The following is a 21479-nucleotide window of genomic DNA, read 5'->3' as shown; positions in this document are numbered from 1 at the left end:
TCCCATCTGTTATGAGAAGGCAGCCCCCGAGGTGCCGCAGATACCGTTCCACTTTCCCCAGCGGCAACCTTGCTGTCTTCCCTAATTCGTTGATTGGTGTTTTAATCATCCCACCGATCTTCAGCAATGCTTTGACGGGTTTTCTCACCTCTTGCAATTCCTGCAACACAAATACATTTAATTCAGCCGGCAAAGGGGACAGAACCCTGCCCCTTCAGTTCTCCAGCCAGGAGTCATTACAAATGCGTCTTTGTTGCGCATGCATTGTCAGGTGCAGCACTGGCGTGGGGTGGTGATTTACCGTCCCTATCAGACTCTCATCCTGTCAGAACTGCAGGTCTCCGGTGCACACTCTCCACTCCCTTACCTGACTCACGAAGCAGTCCCTGGCTCTTCAGCACTCCCTGCTCCTTTGGGCCACTCCCCACAGAATACGGTTGTACAGTGGTCCCTCGTCCTCCTCAGACTTCGTCCCGTCATCCTCCCTGGCATAGGCATCCTTCAGCCAGCCAAACACCTCCGGGCGGTCTTCCTCTGCAAGGTAGGTATACAGAGTTGTGTTATAACACTCCCAGGGTAAACCATCCCTGGGTCCATTTCCTACCTCCTGGATCCCATCTCCCGGAGGCAGCTTCCATGGCCTGGCTGCTTCTTCAGGCATGTCAATCCCTTTCGCGGCGATGGACTTTTCCAAAGTGCCCGCTGCTGTCAGATTGCGCCAACCCTTTCTCTTCTCATTGCTAATGAGAGGCTTCTGCGGCTGAACAGCGAACTGCCGGCTGCAGAGTGCACAGGTGTTTCTTGGCGTGTGCATGTCTTCGTCTTCTGCACCAGGTAGTTTACTAAATTATTTTTAACGATGGGTCCCTGCTTTAACCCAGGCAAAGAGTCCCATCTGGGATTTCCACTGTAACCAAAAGGTGGTATATTGGCACCTGTCCCGACACAGACTCACACTGGAGGCATGTATAAAAACCAAGAACTTTTATTTTTCTTCATGTCTTCCCTGTGTCCCAGAGGCACAACACGGTCCCAAAGCAGGCAAAAACACCAACACACACAGAGCTCTTTTGCACCACCACTCCTCCTGGCAAGTGTAGTCCTCCTCCTGAGTCTTGCCCTTGAGTGGTGGTTGTTGGTCCCTTTTATAGTCCACTGGGTGTAGCGAATACACTGCCCATAAGGGCTCAGGAGTCCCAGCTGCAACACCCCCTGGCGGTACCTGCAGGACCCAAAAGGGCTGCACCCAACTCCAATTTGCATGGATCCCTGCGGGAAACCGAGGCGCAGATCCAACCCAGGGGGGCTGCCATCTAGCATCCAGGAGGAGGTGTTGCACAGTCCATGGCTGCTCCTCCTGAACATATAGCGAAGGGGTGTCCCAGCCAGGCATGGATGCCAGCCGTCCGCCACAATATATATTTATTAAAATGTACTAAGCAGTTATATGGGAATAATCTATTTTATATATATTTTAGATTTTCATCTTGATTTTTGTTCTGATTTTCCAGGGGTTCTAATTGATTTATTAATCCATTATTTACTAATTAGTGGGTCTGATGCTAAAGTAGTTGCAGCCTTTCATGATTCTGAGTTGTTTGCATGGGTGTCTGCTCTGCTTAATTTTAATTGTCATTATAAAGATACAATGAAGGGAGCAAACTGCAAGGAAAAAGGGCAAAATATAATGAAATCAACAAAAAAGTGTTAAGCATTTACTGTAAATCTATAGCTAAAACAGAACTATTTCTAAATGTCTAATAAATGTAAAAATCCTGCTGTTGTGCTGTTCTGAATGTAGAATAAGAGAAGAAAAAAAAAAACAGCTAACTAAATGACATCAGCCTTATCAGTTCTTGTCACTGATTATGAATCTGGTTGCAACAAAAACCTGAAGCCACAGTGGGCCCTCAGAACCGACTTTGAAAACCCCGCTTTAGGTAATCCATACTCTGCTTCATTTATTTTTAATTCTGTTAACTTTTAAATAATAAGTAAAAAAGCACTTGAAACTAGTGAAAGTGGGGTTTAGTTTGGGTTAAGTAATGAGATTCTTATAAATATAGGGATTTGTTAAATGGTACAACTTTTTGGACTTTTTATTTTCAAATCTTTCTATTTTTGTATTACTCTATTAATGTGTATATAATAAAAAATATATCACAGCATAATAGGGACATAATGTACTTATAAATGTTTCCATACAAACTAAATGGTTAGATATTAAATTAGCACCATAAGGTGCAGTCATGAGGGAAAAAAGTTAAATATAAAAGTAATATTTTAAGGTAATCAAATTAGATCAGGATAAACAATGGCAACGTTAGTATTTTAAGTAAACTTCAGTTTCCTTTCCTTCTTTATTTTAAACAACACCTGTAACTTAAGTACAGTTTGCCTGCCTTTCTCATACCTTAACAAATTAAAAACACACAAAACAAAAGAGCAATTACTTGCATCTCTATGCAAACTACACAGTTGGAAATTATTTTGACACAAGGCAGAGCAAGGAATGACAGTGTGTTCAATGTAAATGTAAAAGGTAACACATTTTGCAATAGGAGTCTATGATTTACCCAGGCTGTCCTCCCTCTAATCATTCAGGTAGCCAAATAACTGAGCTCTCATTCCAGTAACACCCCATGCTGTTCCAGTTAATACAGGGGTGCAATTCCTAGGAATCTGAAGAATGCATGGGAGAAAATTTGTCATCCTCAGGCTCGGGGCAGGCAGTGCTTGTATCATCCTAAAGCCAGCCCTGGATTCAAAACTAATTTCCAGCTGGAAACTTTCCAGATATTAAAAATCATCAGCTGATGACATAGGAAGTGAACAGTGACTATAGTGGCTGAATTTGAAACTCCAATCTTGTGCAATTTCTCCTGCAGATGCAGTTTAAATATCACAATTCCTTAGCATGAACAGTGCCATGGGCAAGCTGAATGTGCTAATAGTTGTTACATACACTCTTACTGCCTCATCCTTACCAGGCAATAGGTGATTTTATTTTTCAAACTTTCCTTTCAGGGTGGCAGAGGTGAATATGGATTGAAAGGAGCTCCAGGGGTTAAAGGAGAAGATGGGAACTCGGTAAAGTACCTCCGTTTGTTAATTTCTCAATCAGCACAGCAAATGATTTTCTTATAAGTTACACTTTTTCTTTTAATTGTTAGGGTGATCCTGGTCCTGCAGGAGAACCAGGGCCACGTGGTCCTAGAGGAGAACCAGGGCAAGTAGTAAGTAGCAGCACAGTAATGAATTTATTGTTTGATTTACTTTGTAGAATGGAGGTGCCTTTTAATGTCTTGTGCTTGGCTTTGCTATTACTGCACATTAGGCGACAGTCCTTCACATAAAGGTGAAAATTCATGGACTAGTTCTCATCACTATTATGACGTATTTGTTCCATATATTCTGCCAGTTTGAATCTACTGCACATACTGTACCATCATGCTCCAATAATAGTATAGACTAATGACTCCATAATGGTGGTGATATATGACAAAGTGAGCGTCATGTGTCATAATTATTATTTTTTACTCCAAATGAAAAGATAGGGGGAAACATTGTCCTCATTTTCATTATAACAACCAGATCACAGATAGATTGTGATACAATCACATGGTGTATACTTCATGTCATCCAAAACAGAAAAGATTCCAATCTGCCAAAGAATAAAGAAGCAAAAGGCTTAATGACTAAAATGCGAGGTATCTATTTGCAAAGGATTCTGTAATGTCCAAGTGAAAATACAACAAAGGAGTTTTTTTAAGATTAATGTCTAAAACTCAAAGTGTATTTAATCAAAAGTAATAATAATAATCCTTTAAATTTAAATAGTGCTTTTCTAATTGCTCAAAACTCTTTTTCCGTGAGTGGGGAGCCACTTCAGCCACTACTAATGTGTGGCATCCAAGTGAATAATGCGAGAGCAGCCATTGCTGAGTCAGCATGCTCACCACACATTAGCTGTAAGGTGGTAAAGTGGTGAGAGAGATAGCCAGTTAGGGACAGGGGGTGATTAGGGGACCAGAATGACTAGGCCACGGTGGGCAATTTAGCCTGGACATCCAGAAACACCCTACTCTTCAAGAAGGATGCCCAGGGATCTTCTATGACCACAGAGAGTCAGGATGTCAGTTTTACATCTCATCTGAAGGACAGCACAGTGTCTCCATCACTGGGCTTTGGGATCCACATTCAGACCACTGGGTAAGAACACCACCCACTGGCTTCACCAACACCTCTTCTAGAAGCAACCCAAGCTTTTCCTAGATGGTCTCCTATCCAAGTACTGGCTGTGACTGAACAAGCTTAGCTTCATGTGGATAACCTGTTCTCAAGCGTTTGTGGTATTAATATTCTATTTTCTTACATTGTTGAAACTAATAGTCTAGTTAGTTCCCAACCTTTTTTGACCATGCCCCACCTAGGCCTCTCTAAAATCATGATGTTTCCCCACTGTAACATATACCTTATTCTTATTATTACCTATTCAAAAAGTGAACTCCTACTCACATGGAGGAAGCCCATAATGTCATTAATTTGGTCTAAACAAACTTCCAAAGAACATGGAAACAAAAGAGGGAAAGGATAGTTGAAGTACTGACAAAGAAATCACTAAGAAATTGTTAAAATAAAATAATATAATATGAAGTAATATGAAAGTACAGCAAGTACAGTTTTGAAAACATATAATAAAAGATGTGATATTCATAAATATAAAATAACTTTAATGACAGCTTTTTCTGTAATATTTTGATCATTTAATATTTTTGTTATGTGGCAAAATTTTATAATCATTGCTACAATTCATATTATTTTAATGGTAAAAACGATTTCTAAGTAGAAAAACCCAAACCAGTTGCAAAATCATAAATGAAAGGGACTTCACCATCCCGTCTATGTTTACATAAATATATAAATGTCTCTGTAAAAAATAAAAATGATTTGTTTATTTTTTCTATCATTTTTAAGAGTGAATTTCTATTTTTTTTATTTTATAAATTGTTTAATGTAACTATATTCTCGATTTGCCCCCCATAAAAATCTAATTGCCCCCAAGTGGGGTGTGTGCCACACGTTGGGAATCACTGGTCTAATAGCATCACATCACTGAAATAATGTTTATTGTTTTAATAGGGTGATCCTGGTCCAGCTGGCGATCCTGGTTTATCGGTAAGTTGTTCAATTAGTTACTCAATTAGCATTCAGCTGGTATCACAATATAGTAAAAAAAATAATAATAATAAATAAAAAAAAAAACCATTTTATTACTTTTCAGGATTGTGATGTTATGACCTACGTCAGAGAGACCTGTGGGTGTTGCGGTGAGTTTTTTGTTTTTTTATGTTGAAATTGCACTTTATAGTAACATAAGAGAATAGGTTGATATATATTTTTATTATTAAAATGCTACAGTTTAAAAAGAGAAATCATCAGAATTTTTCTACAACTGTCTAAGTTTCTTCCGTTTCCATTTTGCCTTTCAGACTGTGAGAAGCGTTGTGGTGCCCTGGATATTGTGTTTGTAATTGACAGCTCAGAAAGTGTGGGCCTTACCAACTACACACTTGAGAAAAACTTTGTCATCAACACAGTCAGCAGACTGGGCTCCATTGCTAAAGATCCAAAAGCTCTTTCAGGTATGGAGGTTGAACACTGAAATGTGTTTAAAATGTAATAGAAATTGGGTTATGCCACTGAAACAGAGAAAATTTACAGTAATTGATTTAGCCATGGAAATTTTCATTTTGTTCAAAGATTGGATCTTGAGTTGTGATTTTGAATATGATTACAGAGCCTTACTCAAGGAGACTGAGTAAACGTATAAACTTCTGCAGGATTCTTCTTCACAGTGTGGGTTGTCACTAGCGAAAAGAATTCATGTGAATTTTAACTCTTACAGTAAGAATGAATTTCATTTACAGACAATTTGATAAGTTGCTTATCTCTCTATTATAAAAAAAAATCCTGGAGAGAAACACTAGGGCGTCAAGACATGATCTTCACGTGAAGAAACCACGGAAGACACTTAAAAGAAACCGCAAAATGAAAGAGATTGGCCACGGAGCGTTTTGCAGGGACCTTAAACATGAGACTTTGTGCCAAGAGATTGACCCACAACCATCTCACGATGACGTGGAACATGAGATTCTTGCAAGACATGCCCTACCTACAATCAATATCAAATAAGCCCAGAGGCAGCAAAACACTCAGTTCTGTAAAGGAGGCTTTGAGCACACACAGATCCAGGGCTCTCAGCACATATAAAGCGTATGAGGACAATACGTTATAAATGAAATGTAGACGACTAAGCGAAGAAGAATGCAGCATGGAGAAAAAAAGACTCAAAAGCATTGCAGAGAAAAAAAAGAAAAAGATGAATCTAGGTGCAAATTCAGAAAATAAGTAATTATCAGGAATTGAAAAAAAAAAGCACGTCCAATCCGGCTCAGAATTAAAAGACAGAGTAAAAGACAAAGTAGAACTTCATAAACACGTTCACAAATGTTGGCACTATGGCAGTGTCAAAACAAAGTTAGCGCAAAGAAAGAGAAATTATTACTCGGAGAAATAACGAAAAGGCGAATAGAGATCGAATATATGGACACAGGTGATATGTCAGAAGTATACAAATATTGTAAGGCTTTGAAGTTTAAGTCAGAGAATTTCAAAAGCGGAGTTTACCTCACATGCATTTATTGGTTACTGATGTGGATCGTTTTGTCTGTGCTGAAATTCCAAACAGAGAAACCTGTCCTGAATTATGGCACAAAGTCATTAAACACAAGTCTCACTGACCTCATTAAAAAGATTCAGCATATTGGGACTCGAAAGATTCCAAACATTGTTTTTACAGAAGTTCTGAAATAAAAGTGAAACTAATGAAATAGCAACAATTAAAAAAAAAAAAAATCTTAAAAGTGTGTCCGGAAAACCAAACACGGGGGTTGGCGAGTGAAGCGAGCAGGACCCCCTAGTTTATTTAAAATAAATATTAATGTTATAAAGGCCATTTGTGAAAACAGAATGGAAGAGCATTCAAAATGAAAAGCAAGAAGCAGTTCTTTACCAAAAGGGTTGTGGAAATCTAGAGCGAACTGACAATTCTTGTAGTTGAAATGAAGAACTAGCTGAGTGTTTAAAAAATCACCTCACTGTATGAGCTGGATGGACTTAATGGTCTCCTCTCATTTAACACATTTTTCATCCACTGTTTTTTCTTAATTTCTTCTCTAGCAGTGAAGCGCATTCAAAAAGTATGAAAAATCCATCCATCCATCCATTATCTAATCCGCTATATCCTAACTACAGGGTCACAGGGGTCTGCTGGAGCCAATCCCAGCCAACACAGGGCGCAAGGCAGGAAACAAACCCTCAGCCCACCGCAGTATGAAAAATCCCATACCAACAAATGAAGAGAATATTAAGGAAATTGGCTATTAAACCTGCATCAGTGTTGAAGGCTTAACAGTCAAGAGTCACAGTTCACCTGTTTTGTTTCCCTTTGTGTCAGTTCTGTGTATTATGATAAACCTGACTTAGTGCGGTATTGTTTGTTTTATTTAATTGATAACAAAATGATAGCCCTGAATGTCTGATGTAAAAGGTGAAGCCTACATTTTTGCCAACAAATGCTGCTTATTTAGAAACAATGAGACAAAATGCATTTGAAGCATCAACTAAGGAAAAGCAAACTACATTTTAAGAATATGTGAATATCAGAAGATGCCAGGGAAATATTTATAAGCACAGTATTGTAAGTATGTTGTAATTAGGAAAAGGTATGAATCAAGACAGCTTATACTATAATAGATTTAAACTGTTGATTACCAGAGTGGGTTTAAACATGAAGAAACTGTTATGCAAAATGAATACATCTTGCCTGAAGAAGGGGTCTGAGTTGCCTCGAAAGGTTGCATATTGTAATCTTTTTAGTTAGCCAATTAAAGGTGTCATTTTGCTTGACTTCTCACTACATTCATAATGGCTAACACGGTACAACACCCTAGTACTACAAAATTAATAACAAATAGCTGAGCCTATCAATAATGATAAGAAACTTTCAGTTTTTCACTTTTTGCCAGGAATGGAAAAAGACCTTCATAACAAATCTACTGCCACTTTTGTTTTTTCGTTTTCTGTCTTGCCATAAATGATCCATAGATAACATGCCTTTGGATTTGTCTCCAAGGAGACAATATATAATATATATGCTCAAAGATTATAGCTAACAAAAAGATAAGCAAAGTAGTCATAAAAGTTAAGAGTAATTAAAACCATTACAAATCAAACATCTTTGGGCAAAAAAATAAATTAGAATATCTTTACGTGAATAAGTTGCAAATCAACCTGTAAAAAAATCATACTATACATTTTTGCATCTTGTAATCAGTAGAACAACTGGTGTGAAAAAATAATAACCTGATCTGGAAAGCCAAATCATTTCTTTTATTTTAAAAATTATTTTATACTAGTGTGAACCTGGAGAGACTTTCTGGCCACAGCAATCTCTTCAGTATCTCAATACCAATGGTCAAGTTTCACTGAAACAACATCAAAACTACAGTGAGAAAAGACAATTTAAAATGCAGTTCAGGAAAGTATTTGGTGCTGGTTATGCCAGTCAAAATTTGTGGGCCACTTGTAATAATGGAGTTGGTTCCTCACCCTGAAAAAAAACTCATTTATTTCTTATCCACCTGCCTCTCCACTGAAGTCAGAAACTAATTAAATAAATGATTTTTCAGAGACTAAATTAAATTAAACCTGTGCCAGTTTGTTTAAATAAATAAATAAATATTCATTTTTGTGTCTGGTTTTGTAGAGGTCTGTCTTTGAGCACCCACAGCCACCTTTCCCCCTGCTTGCTACTAGGTCATATGTACTAAATTTCTGTACTTGTCTCATTTTTCAGGAACTCGTATTGGTGTTGTCCAGTACAGCCATGAGGGCACTTTTGAAGCTATCCAGCTTGATGATCCACGCATTGATTCCCTGTCTGCCTTTAAAGATGCCGTGAAGAAGCTCCAGTGGATTGCAGGTGGCACATGGACTCCCTCTGCCCTTGAGTATGCCTACAATCAAATGATCAGACAGAGCAGGCGTGACAAAGCTAGAGTGTTTGCGGTTGTTGTTACTGATGGCCGTTATGACCCTAGGGATAATTCTGCCCTTCTGACATCTCTTTGTGATAAAAATATTGTTGTCCATGCAATTGGAATTGGTGACATGTTCCGCCGGAAACAGGAAAGTGAGAGTTTGAGGGACATTGCCTGCCCAAGTGGCAATGTTACCGAGATGTCAAACTTTGTCGATTTGGTTGCTGAGGAATTCATTGATGGAATGGAGGAAAGACTGTGTCCAGGTAATAAATTCTGCCTTATATGATCTACAGGGGAGAACTTCTGAACATCTAGATTAGGATACAATAATGCGATTTTGTCATTTTTTCATGCAGCAAACACATTTTTGTTTTCCTAAATGTCAGAAGTTCATTGTGGGTCTTCTTATTTACCATGTAATGTTTCTTTAAAATATCTTCTATCGTCAGAAAAATAAGGATTAAAAAAAATATGAAATACAAAATAACTCGCCAAACTCATAGCTATCCAATCTTGTCAAATATACGCTGTTGTCATAGGTTGCACTATGTGTTCAAGACTAGCATAAATATGTAGACTTCTCCTTAAGATTTTAAACTTTTTGTGGAAAATTTTTTTAAAATATTTTATTTTCTTGCCGGTCTTCTCATACAGGTAAAGTATATTTTTAACAGTTTAAAAGGTAATAATTTTTCCAAAATTATTTTTTATTTTATGCTAACAATTAAGTTCAATTAAGTTCATTAAGTTCAAGAACTGTCACTTCCTTACAGCTTTTGTGGTTTGCAAGTTGATGTGTACTTTCTTTTTACAGAACCAGTTATTGTTTGCCCAGATCTTCCGTGTAAAACAGGTAAGTTAATGTGTCTTGATATAGAATACGCTACCGTGACTGTTCGTTTGTCTGTCCAGGATTTTAAATCACCTGTAGCTCGCAAACCGTTTGACCTACTGACCTGAATTTTGGTACACGGATACTATGTGACGTCTAATAGCCGCTTTCGGGGTGATGATTGAACTCCAAGGTTATTCCTCTTTTTATTTTTATTTTATATTATTGTAGAATCAACTCTCGGCAGCGGCCAGCAGGGTGGCCGTGCGGCGCATACGTATGGGCGCCGTTCTCATTCCCTACCACCTTCGCCGTCAGTTCCCCTACCTCTTCATATCCTAAATTATTCTTGAGGCAGATTGAAGACTTAAGTGCCAGTATAAGTGAAAAATTAAAGAAAACCTACTAAGTAATTGTAACACAAACATTTACTTAATCAGTTTTAACGTGAAAAGATGCAGATGAAAGAAGAGAAGAAGCGGGCCGCTAGGGTGGAGAAAAGAAGAGCTGCTTAGGAAGCAGCAAGCGCATCAACCTCTGAGCAAATGAATGCTAAACATACAGATAGAGTATGAAAACTATGAATGCTCAGGTCAAGTGTATTCACTGCACAATATCGTGCAGTGCGCCGTTACTGGTTCTGATATAAAGCCATTTTTTTCTTCATCTATCAGTCTACTTTCTACTGCTTATTTAGTTCAGTGGAGAGTAGTATTGAGAGCAAGAGAGGAAACAAATCTGGACTGAGCACTAGTCCATTGCAGGCCACTGTTACACACACTCCCACAATCATTCATATGTGGCTACTTTAAAGTTGCCACTTAGCCCAACATCGATCCATTCTCCAACCCGCTATATCCTAACTACAGGGTCACGGGGGTCTGTTGGAGCCAATTCCAGCCAACACAAGGCGCAAGGTAGGAAACCAACCCCTGGGCAGGGTGCCAACCCACAGCAGGGCACACATACCAAGCACACATTAGGGGCAATTTAGGATCACCAGTGCACCTAACTTGCATGTCTTTAGACTGTGGGAGGAAACCCACACAGACACGGGGAGAACATGCAAACTCTACTCAGGGAGTACCCGGGAAGCGAACTCAGGTCTCCTTACTGTGAGGCAGCAGCGCTCTCAGCCCAACATACACTATTCAATTATGTATTTTGCAAGCTGCCTAATAATGACAGAGAATTATTTTAAGATCAATACCATAAGGATTTTTTTTGACTTTATATAGTTGACAGCCTCACATTTAAGCCACAAAACAGCAATGTAAGACTATAAGATTTAAGTTGTAGTGGATATATTATAGATACAGTAATGCATAGGTTAAATTTCAGTAACCCTGTGTTACGATAACCAGGTTCAGAAATGATAGCTATGTATGTAAAATATGACACCAGGTTAATTATGCCATGTGAATTGTTACTTACAAAAGTATTATCTTGTGGAAATTAGAAACACTATCTATAATTCCTTTCAAATAGTGACCTTTCTGTAAACTCAGTATGTAATTTACAGGCAAAAGTAAAAAAACAAAACAAAAAAAAACACAATTTCCTATCATCCAGGAGCAAACCTAGGAAAGGACTCCATTCCATCACAGCACACTTACAGTATGCAAAAGGTCACACATTTAGAAACTCTAGGAGAAAGTGCTCAATTAGGAAAGTCAGAGTTATGGTGTGTGTCGGCCCAACACTATCGGTCCCTTCGGGGATCCTCTTGAACCAGCATCACCTGTAACGTAACCATGGGATGAGCCAGGAAAATGAAGACACTAACCAATAGCAAGGGGTAGGTGCAAAGCTGAAATAGTGCTTATTAAATTAGCCCAAACAATACGTGTCCAAATAAATACTGCAGTGCTTCTTCCATAAATAAATAATCCATAAAAATAAACAGTGTTCATGTGGAGGTTAAAACCAAGTCCAATAAATAATTCCTTAGAATCTGCAAGGCCTCACAACAGAAGAGATGCCCTGCCGACGGGTACAGCCTTCCAACTCCTACTAGAGGTGTGGGTTCCTGTTGTCCCAGGACTCCCAGCAGGGCTTCCAACCCAGGCCTCAGCTTGCCAAGGTTTGGGTCCCTGTGGCAATTGTGGCCCCAACAGGGCTCCCCATCAGAGCCTCCCTGAATCCTGCTGCCTTCCCGGACTTACGTGGCAAGTCCCACCAATGGGTTACTCCAGCTTTAAGATCATTCAGCTGGAGTAGCTTTCTCCAGCCCCTGAGCATCGGCCATCTGCTCCTGTCCAGGAGCTCTCCTCCCAGCTGTCTGCTTTCTCTCTTTCTCTCACTTGCACTGGCACTCTCCCTCCCCTGTCTTTCTCTTCCCTCCTTTCTTTTAACTTTTGACTCCTTCCCTCTCTTTCTGACAATCTTTTCCTTTTTTTGTGCCAGCTCTACCTTATATACCTCCATGGGTGCATTGCCTCAATTGTGAACCATGGAAAGAAAATGAAACAAGACAGAAAACACCCTCAATCACACAACAACAACAACAACAACATTTATTTATATAGCACATTTTCATACAAACAGTAGCTCAAAGTGCTTTACATATTAAAGAATAAAAAAATGAAAGACATAATTATAAAACAAAATAAATCAACATTAACATCGAATAAGAGTAAGGTTCAATGGCCAGGGGGGACAGAAAAACAAAAACTCCAGACGGCTGGAGAAAAAATAAAATCTGCAGGGATTCCAGACCATGAGACCGCCCAGTCCACCAACCTCCCGGAGCTGCATGAGCATACTCCCCCATGGAGATTGAGCTAGCGGTTGAATTATTTATTAATTTAAAATGGACCAGCTGCTTAGCCGTGGATCCACTATACTACAATCAGAGCACTTGAAAAATATTGTTCATAAATATGCTTCATACAAATCTGAAGATTCACTTTCTACGTATGTCCAGTCATTTGCTGCTGTTGCTTAAGGTCTGCCAAAATGCTTCATCCAGGGGCCTCACTATACCCGTGATGAAGAGGATTTAAAATTTCTTATCAGTGCTTCATATTTCTAATCATATGTCTCTTTCTCAACAGAGCTTGCAGTTGCTCATTGCACCCAGCGTCCAGTTGATATTGTCTTCCTACTAGATGGTTCTGAGCGAATAGGAGATGAAAACTTCCGACATGCTCGCAACTTTGTGGAAGAAGTGGCTCAAAGGCTAACATTGGCAAAGCAAGATGATGATGACCTCAATGCACGCATTGCTTTTCTACAGTATGGTGGAGAAACAGAACAACAGATAGCCTTCTCTTTGACCCACAACATTACCACTATAATGGATAGCCTGTCACAGGTTCGCTATCTTGACTCCTCCTCCAATGTGGGCTCAGCTATCATTTATGCCATTAACAACATTGTCAACCAACAGGGAGGTAGGCAGAAGGCTGTTAGACGCAATGCAGAGCTCTCGTTTGTCTTCATCACTGATGGAATAACAGATAGCAAAAATCTTGCGGAGGCGCTGACTTCTTTGAGGAAAGCAGATGCAATGTCAACAGTGATTGCTGTTGGGAGTGACGTGGATTCGGAGGTTCTTTCACAGCTTGCGCTTGGAGACCGGGCAGCTATCTTCAGAGAGAAAGAATTCGCTCTGCTCTCTAGACCTGGCTTTTCTGATCGATTCATTAGGTGGATTTGTTAGTGGGAGGCACTGAATATAAATCGTATTTACCAAATGCACACATAGGTGAAAGAAATATGATTACATTTAGTCTTTTACCGATTTATTTAAGAAGGGTTTTCTCTCACAGTTAGGCATTAAAACGTGCAAATAAAAGTTTCCTTTTCTAAAATTGAGAGTCATTTTAATTAAAACATTTGCTGGCAAGTTTTATTTTTTAGGCTTCAGTGTCATTTTAGACAAAACAGGATCATAGGTTCATGATTTTGTTTTTTTTTTTTGTTTTTTTGTGCATCCAAGTATCATTCAGAGATTTCCAGGTTATTTTATAGAGTTGCTCTCCTTATATGAGTTGATTTTCTCTAACCATTCAAGAAAACATTGCCATACTGTCTTTTATTAATTTTATGTTTTGAAATTGAAACAGATGTTGTCAATTGAGCGTATTAAGTGACAGATTTTAATTCAAGTCAATTATAAATAAAGGTTACATTTTTGTACTAGGGTCTCCCCCTTCTTTGCCAGTTTACTGTATACAGCATTGATTATAGAGTATGGTCAAAGTAAAAGCATGGAACCAGGGAAATATCTTCTGAAAACGTACTTTAGATTGGACATACCCATTTCGACATCCAACACTGATGTTTGTTAACTATGTGACAGCAGTTTGCGACAACATACACATACCTGAGCAGCACTACACAGTCAAATATTAAAGTCTTAAATTTGAAAATGTCCTCAAAATTTTTGCTATGTTTGTTTTATATGACATCTTCTGACTAAAGTGTCCTATGTAATATAATCCTTTAATGAGTGAAATTTAACCAGCGACAAGACCAGAAAATGTGACATGGTTGGTTGGCCCTTGAAAGAACTAAGTGGGCAAGCCACTGACTGTCCCTGGGGCTCGATTCATTTATGATTGATCTAATTTCAGAGGGGGGAGGTTTCCACTTTGACGATCAGCAGCTCGTTTAAATCACAATCGATATAAAGTTAGTGGCGAAGGGGTAGCCTTTAGAATTGAGCAGATAAAATAATTAATAATTGACAGAAGTTAAATAAAAGAATTTGGGGGAAACCACTTTCTGAAGATCTGACATCCCCATAACTTTGCCCTTGCGTTTAATATTTCAGAAAATACACCTGTATCACTGTCATAAAAGCATGTTAATAGTAGTAGTACACAGTTCTATCCATTTGCTACTATAAAACTGGAGAAAGGTCACCCTAGGGCACATTATGACGCATATTTAGGGTCTGTGCATATTACTAAACAGTATCCTGTTGTCATTTCTTTATTGTCTCCCATTCATCACTATCCTTGTCAATAGTGATTACGACGGAGACTTTAACTCAATAAACTTGACTGAACGGTATGCTGCTAAAATCTAAAATTTTAAATTGGTCTGTTGTCTTGCAGGCCAATTTCCTTTCTGATTCCCAAGGGCTTATTTCTGTTAGGGGTGACACAATGGTTAGTGCTGCTGTTTTACATCCAGTTACAGTATGTGTTGAGTTTGCCTGCTCTCCCCTAGTTTATTTGGGTTTTACACAGGATACTGTGGCTTGCCTCCCACAACCCAAAGATGTGTGAGTTTATTTAATTGGCTATTCTTGAACGGCCTCTGTGAATGTACAAGAATGGGCTCTGTGATGGACTGGTGCCCCATCCAGGGCTAGTTCCTGCCTTGCTTCCATTGCTGCCAAGATAGACTCTGGCCCCTGTGCTGCCCTGCATTGAGTTGGTTATGTTATATTATTGTATTCTTTGTTATTACTTAATTCATTTCACCTCTTTTAAACACAATATTGTGTTATAGCTACATCCGTCCAAGTGTTTTCTGAAATCCACTTTGACCCCTGAAATATTGCATGCCTTATGGTACATTTAGTTTTTCTACACATTCAAAGTAAATCACATTCTAAATTTATTTAGTCTGCTTTCATGAAGATAGAATGCTAAACTCTGTGCTCAACTTTAAATGATCACTTTTCATGTTATGTTAATTGATGCCTTTGAATGAAAACAATGAACTGCTTATTACATTCTGAGCTCCTGATATCTTTTAATGCCAAGTTATTCTTTGTAAAAATTCAATTGATTCAGCTTGCTCACATTAGTAAATCTTTTCCACTTATCAACTTACATTTTAGTACATTATATATATACATCTATACACACACACACACATACATATATAAATATATATATATATATATATATATATATATATATATTGCATTTTGGGGTTTTAGAATTCTTTGTATTGTACAAGAACTCAAATGGGATGAGTAATCATCTTCACAATCACAATCCCAAGTAGTCACTTGATCTGCTCTGGCTTGACTGGGTAAGACTGTTGCTTTTTGCTTTCAATGCAAAGTGAGGACCAAACATTTGTCCCACGTGCCAAGTGGTGACTGAGGGCCATCTGTGTGAAGAGACCCTCATAATGCTAGCTTTGGCAAAATCTCCTAGCTTTGATATACCTCTTGGAATGAAAAATATTTAAGCACGTCAAAACATGTGAAACAGCTCAGGCATGCATGGCACAAAAACATTTGCACAGTAATTGAATTATGGGCAGTGACATTTTATTGTCAGATAATATCAATCATAAAAACCCACAAATGTTCTTGGAAACATATTTCTGATTTATAAAAGCAAGTGATGCTGCAATTCATTTATTTACACCCTATAAGCAATGAAATGTAAACCATATGAATGAAAATATCATTACTTTGAAAATACAGGTAAAATTGTAACTTCAGTAAGTCTTTAGAAATGGTGCTTCTTTGATTAAATACTATTATACTGAAAGGCAAGTGTCTGCTAGTCATAATAGTTTGCACTTTATTTAAAAAAGCAGAGTTTAAAGTGTGCTCAGACTTCCACATAATATAAAAATTGGTTTACCTAAAGTGGTGTCTTGTTAGTCAACTAATAATTATTTTGGGTAACTTTAGTTTTACATGGAATCTATAGACACAACTTTTTCGCACCTAAACTCCCATCATTTATGTTTCTGAAAGGCTTGAAGTGCATCGTTTGTAAACTTGTGTCTTTTTCTTTAAGATTGGGATTTTCAGAATTATTAGTGTTCATAATGTGACTTGTAAGAGGATAACTGGATAATTTTTTGTCACAAAGAATTCAAACCTTTAAAGAGAAAGAAATACCTATTTCTAACCTTCAGATAATGCAGGGTATATTTGACATTAATGAATAACCTGTTGTAAAGTGATCATGGTTAGCATTTCAGCAGATGAATAAATGTCTTGACTCAGTGATCTGCCTCATTTCTAAGTAAAGCTTTGGTTTAATTCCTAATGCTCAATAATGCATTCTGGATAGAGAACCTAGTCAGACTCACACACGGTGTTCAAATAAAATGTATTTCTTACTTGTTTCAGTATCGTTGTAATTTTTTCCTAGTGTCCTATAGCAAATTTGAATCTGAAAGGGTGCTTGTATAGTTCCTATTCATAAAAAATGCAGAAGTATGTGAGTAAGGTAAAGAGTAAATACAAAAGGAGAACATTTGCATTCTCTGAGTAGCAGCTAATGTCCTTTCGCTTAATGAATACTTACCTTCTGAAGGATAGTGAGTGACATCTGTAAAGTTACATAAAAAGCAACATAACCTAACATTTGCAGTACTTCTTTCATTATTCAAAAGTGCGTAACACTGACCTAGAAAATAAGCAAAGAACAGACTGACTTTAATAATATTTAACATTTTCAGACACCAGAAAATGTAATGTTTAAGTAGTTATTTTCATATTTACTTATACAGATTTTATAGAACTAGGATGTTGTGCCATGTTAGATATTATGGATGTAATGAGAAGTCAAGCAATATGACATCATTTATTGGCTAACTAAAAAGATTATAATATCCCTCCAAACCTTCCATATTGTAATCTTTGTTAGTTAGCCAATAAAGGTGTCATTTTGCTTGACTTCTCGTTATATACATATTTAAAAAAAATTCTATTCTTTTACAAAAGCCTACCACCTCACCACAGTCTCTGTATTTCATAGTTAATTTAGAAAATTGTAATTTAACAGAATGCTTTTTAAGTTATGCAATGCACCAGGTATGTTCCAGCACCTTATAGCAGCACATGATTGGTAAGAAATCAGTTTTATTGTATCTTATTCTCTATAATAGCTCAACTCTAATGCAATTACAAGGAATTGTCTTACTGCATGAGCTAAAGCAAAGCTACAGAGAAGACTGTGTCTACATATGGACTGGTGCTATTTGTGTAAGTCCAGAATTTAAGCACATTGGTGCTATGAGAGAGAATAAAGTGAATAGCGTACTTTTCCACATCACTACTCATTTGACGTCTCTGAAAATGTCATTGAATCAATTCCTTAGTCTAATAATTCACTAATCTGTGAGACGTGGTCCTGAGAAAAATTACACAATAAATTTTAACTTGAGAAGGATGTTTTTCAGAGGCTGGAGTATGCACTTGCATTCTGGTTACTGGGTTATCTAAATGTGGAAATGATGAAGTAATACATTTTCTTTGTTATAAAAAAAAATGGTTTTGGACTCTTCTGAAAATATGACTGGAGCAGCAGATATTTCTCCAGTCACTGAATAGGATCTTAAGTTTTAAATCATCAAATTGGTGGTGGCAGTTCATCAGCTTTAATGTTCTTATTCCACAGACAATTTGAAATTGCAACTTTCTTTTCTTTTTTTTTTTTAAAGAGTAGGGACCATTGAGCTTTCTGGGAATTCAATCTTATGGAAATGTCTAACAAATGATTGGCATCAAGGCACTAAGGCCATTCCTGCAGAGCCAATCAGAGACCTTGAAAGTCTCTATTGCTTACATCACAACATTGAAAAGATATTTTAGAAGAATGAAATATGCATGGATGCAAACAGCTCGTATGAGGAAACCATTGTGACAGCACACTTAATTGTATGAGGTGTCCACCTCAATTTTACATGGCAAGTAGGTGGTGCCGGAGAATTGGGACAGAGGTGAATAATTTCACTTTGAGGCAAATGAAACTTCTTGAAAGATAGTTCTACTAAAATTCTAATTACACAATCTATATACTGTAGCTAAATGTTCTAATACAATGTTAATAACATGGCATTATTGTGTATGGCGCAGGCATCGATGACATGTATTGAACAGTATGAGTGGCAGAAATCCGTTTTGTTAAAGCACTTGAGTCATGCACTTGGTTGAGAGGAGGTGAAGGTGATAGATGTGAGTTGTTATTTTTATAGTTCATTTCTTCTACTATTTATAATTGATACATGGATGTGATGATTAACTCTATTTTCATATAAAAATGACACCCAATGAATCCATTTTTTTATTCTATTGTGCACAGAACTCCTTTACTTTAATATTCTTGCATAGAAGGCTCCTGCCTGAAATGTAATTTCTGTGAGGTGGCAAAGCTAGCGATTTTCATATATTAAATAAATCCTCAAAGTTATGGTTGGCAGTAGTTAAAGTAACACTAACACAAAAGATAAAGGTAAAATAATTTTAATACGACAGGCAATTAGAAATAGCGCTGCTGTAGAAGGCCATTTAGACTTTCTTGGAGTATTACTGACTCCAGAAGTGGTTCCAGTTATTGCCCTGCCAACATCCTCTAATCTGTCTGTAATGCCACCGTCTTGACAATATGCCTTTGGAACTTATAGTTAAGACATAAGCTGCACAAGAAATCAAGTATTTCCAAAATCAAGAGGGAGACCCTATATTTTTGGGACAATTGCTCAATGGATGAGCCACCTGAACGTACAGAAGGGGACTGAAAATCTGTTTAGCATGGAGGCTTCTTCAAGCTGTTACTATGTGGTCTTCCATTGCTCATTCTTCTGTAGTTATTTTGTGTACAATGATTAATTTATATGAAGATCTTTCATCAGTTTTGTTTCTGGTATGGGAAGTACACAGAGTTACTAGTATACAGTTTACTCTGTTATTTTGAGTGACAGTGATTAAGCATCTAATCGCATATAAAACCATAGTTAAAGCAAGTGCGGAGTTCATTTACTCTGTTTAGGTTTATTTAAAGGACATAATCTGTCATCTGTTAGAAAAAAATCAACATTGAAACAAAAAGTGTACAACATGAATATGGGTGTCTACACCAAAAGATAATTTCAGAGTTCTGGCTTTACTAAATGTTCAATACTATTTTGGTGAATGCAGCCATTGGAAAAGGGCTGTAATCTAAAGAGGAAAATAACTACTGCACGTGGAGGTGTGGAGGATAGCAGATTGGCAGGAAACAAAAATTAGGAACATCTGCACCAAGAGATACATTTGCAGCCAGCAGACAGGCCACACAGCATTCAGTACAGACCTCAAAACATAAATTCTTTAGTACTTGGTTGGAAAAATGGCTGAAAAGAAATAAAACTGCCACTACCTTGTTGGAAGTACAAATTAACAGCAGAATGATGCAGTTGATGGTTTGCATGAGAAAGCTGACTTAACTCTTTCAGGGCTGATGTCGACTTTTGTCAAAAGGAGGAGCTGACGATGGTAATCAACTGTAAACTGTGACAAAACCAACGGTTATGTTTTAGTTGGACTCTCGATGCTAGAAAGAAAGTTAGATTTATTGGTTTGACCGAGATTTCCTGCACTCGCATGAGTATCAAGGTATAAACAGCAGCAAACATGGCAATGACATCTGGTGAGAGATCAAAGCGAATGCGTAAAGCAAAACACTCTGTGGACGAAGTTTTGCCTATTATCTCTGAACTGGACTATGACTTGTCAGACTCAGATTTTGATACAAGTGACTGAAAACGAACGTGGAGTTCCAGCTTCAGCTTATTGGTCCCCAGTTAAACGGTGCAGTGACAATGTTCACCAGGTAGGACTGCCACTTAACAATGGTAAGTGGTAGAAACCAGGTTACATTGCACTGCCACCATGTCCCAGCAATGCAAAAACAGCCTGGCCGCAAGCTTGCTGCGCATTCTTGTCAAACTGGAAGCCACAGCATGCAGCAAACAGACGTTTTATGTTGATTTCTGTGTGAAACCATTGTTGTCAGAAACTGTGTTTTTTAGGAAAAAATATTCAGCCCTCAAAGAGTTAATAAGACTTGGCATCGATTTTTCAACAATACATGGACAGCTTCGCTGTGGCTGGACAGCCATCATTTCACAAGTCAAAGGTTGTTTCTACAAATGCTACCCAAATAAGTGCAGTCAGCTTAATATAACGTGATAGCAATCTCTCAGGAAGGTGACATTTGGAAAGATTAAAAAAAAAAATCTAGGATTCCTGCTCAGTCCATAGTCTCAGGTCCTATGTATAGTCTGAAATTACTAAATCTTCCAAAATAAAACCACATTTTTCATAAAATAAAAAAAAGCTTTTCTTTTACTTTCCCCAAATAAAAATAAAACCATCTTTTCGTTTTTGATATTTTACAGGATCTGCTTTTTTTACCTTTCAAAAAAGCACTAGAACAGGGCTGTGCTTTTACCATTGGGACTTATAACAAATGTGTCCATGCAAAAACACTTTCCATGCACAGCTGTACATCCCTAAATGACTTTTTTGTTTTGTTTTTCTTACTTAGCTTCCCATACCCATTGCCATTTTGTGTGATTTTTTTGATGGACACGGTCATTTTGTTGCTAGTCACATTGCCTGCAATGTTTCATTCTTATGTCATTTTGTATTGCTATAAAAGATGGTGGGATGGAGCTCATGTCATCCAGGTTTTTAGATGTAACAAATAGTTTATGTGGTAAACCGTTTGGTGAGGGATTTTTGTCTTCTGGCTTCGGGATTGACCTCTGGTACACCCACAATATCACAAGGTGAAAAATGCACATAGTAACGAATAAACCTCATTATTCTTAGAAATATTAGC

The 21479-nt window shown here is 37.7% G+C and overlaps 1 protein-coding gene across 1 annotated transcript in view; it reads left to right on the top strand.

The window, feature by feature from the left end:
- Positions 1–16995, top strand: part of LOC120531238 (collagen alpha-2(VI) chain-like) — a 68150-nt gene extending 51155 nt beyond the window's left edge. Inside the window, exons 22-29 of the mRNA XM_039756473.1 lie at positions 3028–3090; positions 3174–3236; positions 5143–5178; positions 5285–5330; positions 5493–5645; positions 8921–9370; positions 9922–9960; positions 12996–16995. Coding sequence (XP_039612407.1) covers positions 3028–3090; positions 3174–3236; positions 5143–5178; positions 5285–5330; positions 5493–5645; positions 8921–9370; positions 9922–9960; positions 12996–13603 — 1458 coding nt within the window. The 3' untranslated portion in view covers positions 13604–16995. The remainder of the gene's footprint in view (positions 1–3027; positions 3091–3173; positions 3237–5142; positions 5179–5284; positions 5331–5492; positions 5646–8920; positions 9371–9921; positions 9961–12995) is intronic.
- The last annotated feature ends 4484 nt before the right edge of the window (positions 16996–21479 follow it).

This window comes from Polypterus senegalus, chromosome 6, assembly GCF_016835505.1.
Source record: "Polypterus senegalus isolate Bchr_013 chromosome 6, ASM1683550v1, whole genome shotgun sequence".
NCBI classification, from domain to species: Eukaryota; Metazoa; Chordata; class Cladistia; order Polypteriformes; family Polypteridae; genus Polypterus; species Polypterus senegalus.
The sequence above is the reverse complement of the archived record's forward strand: the minus strand, read 5'-3'. Positions and strand labels throughout refer to the sequence as shown.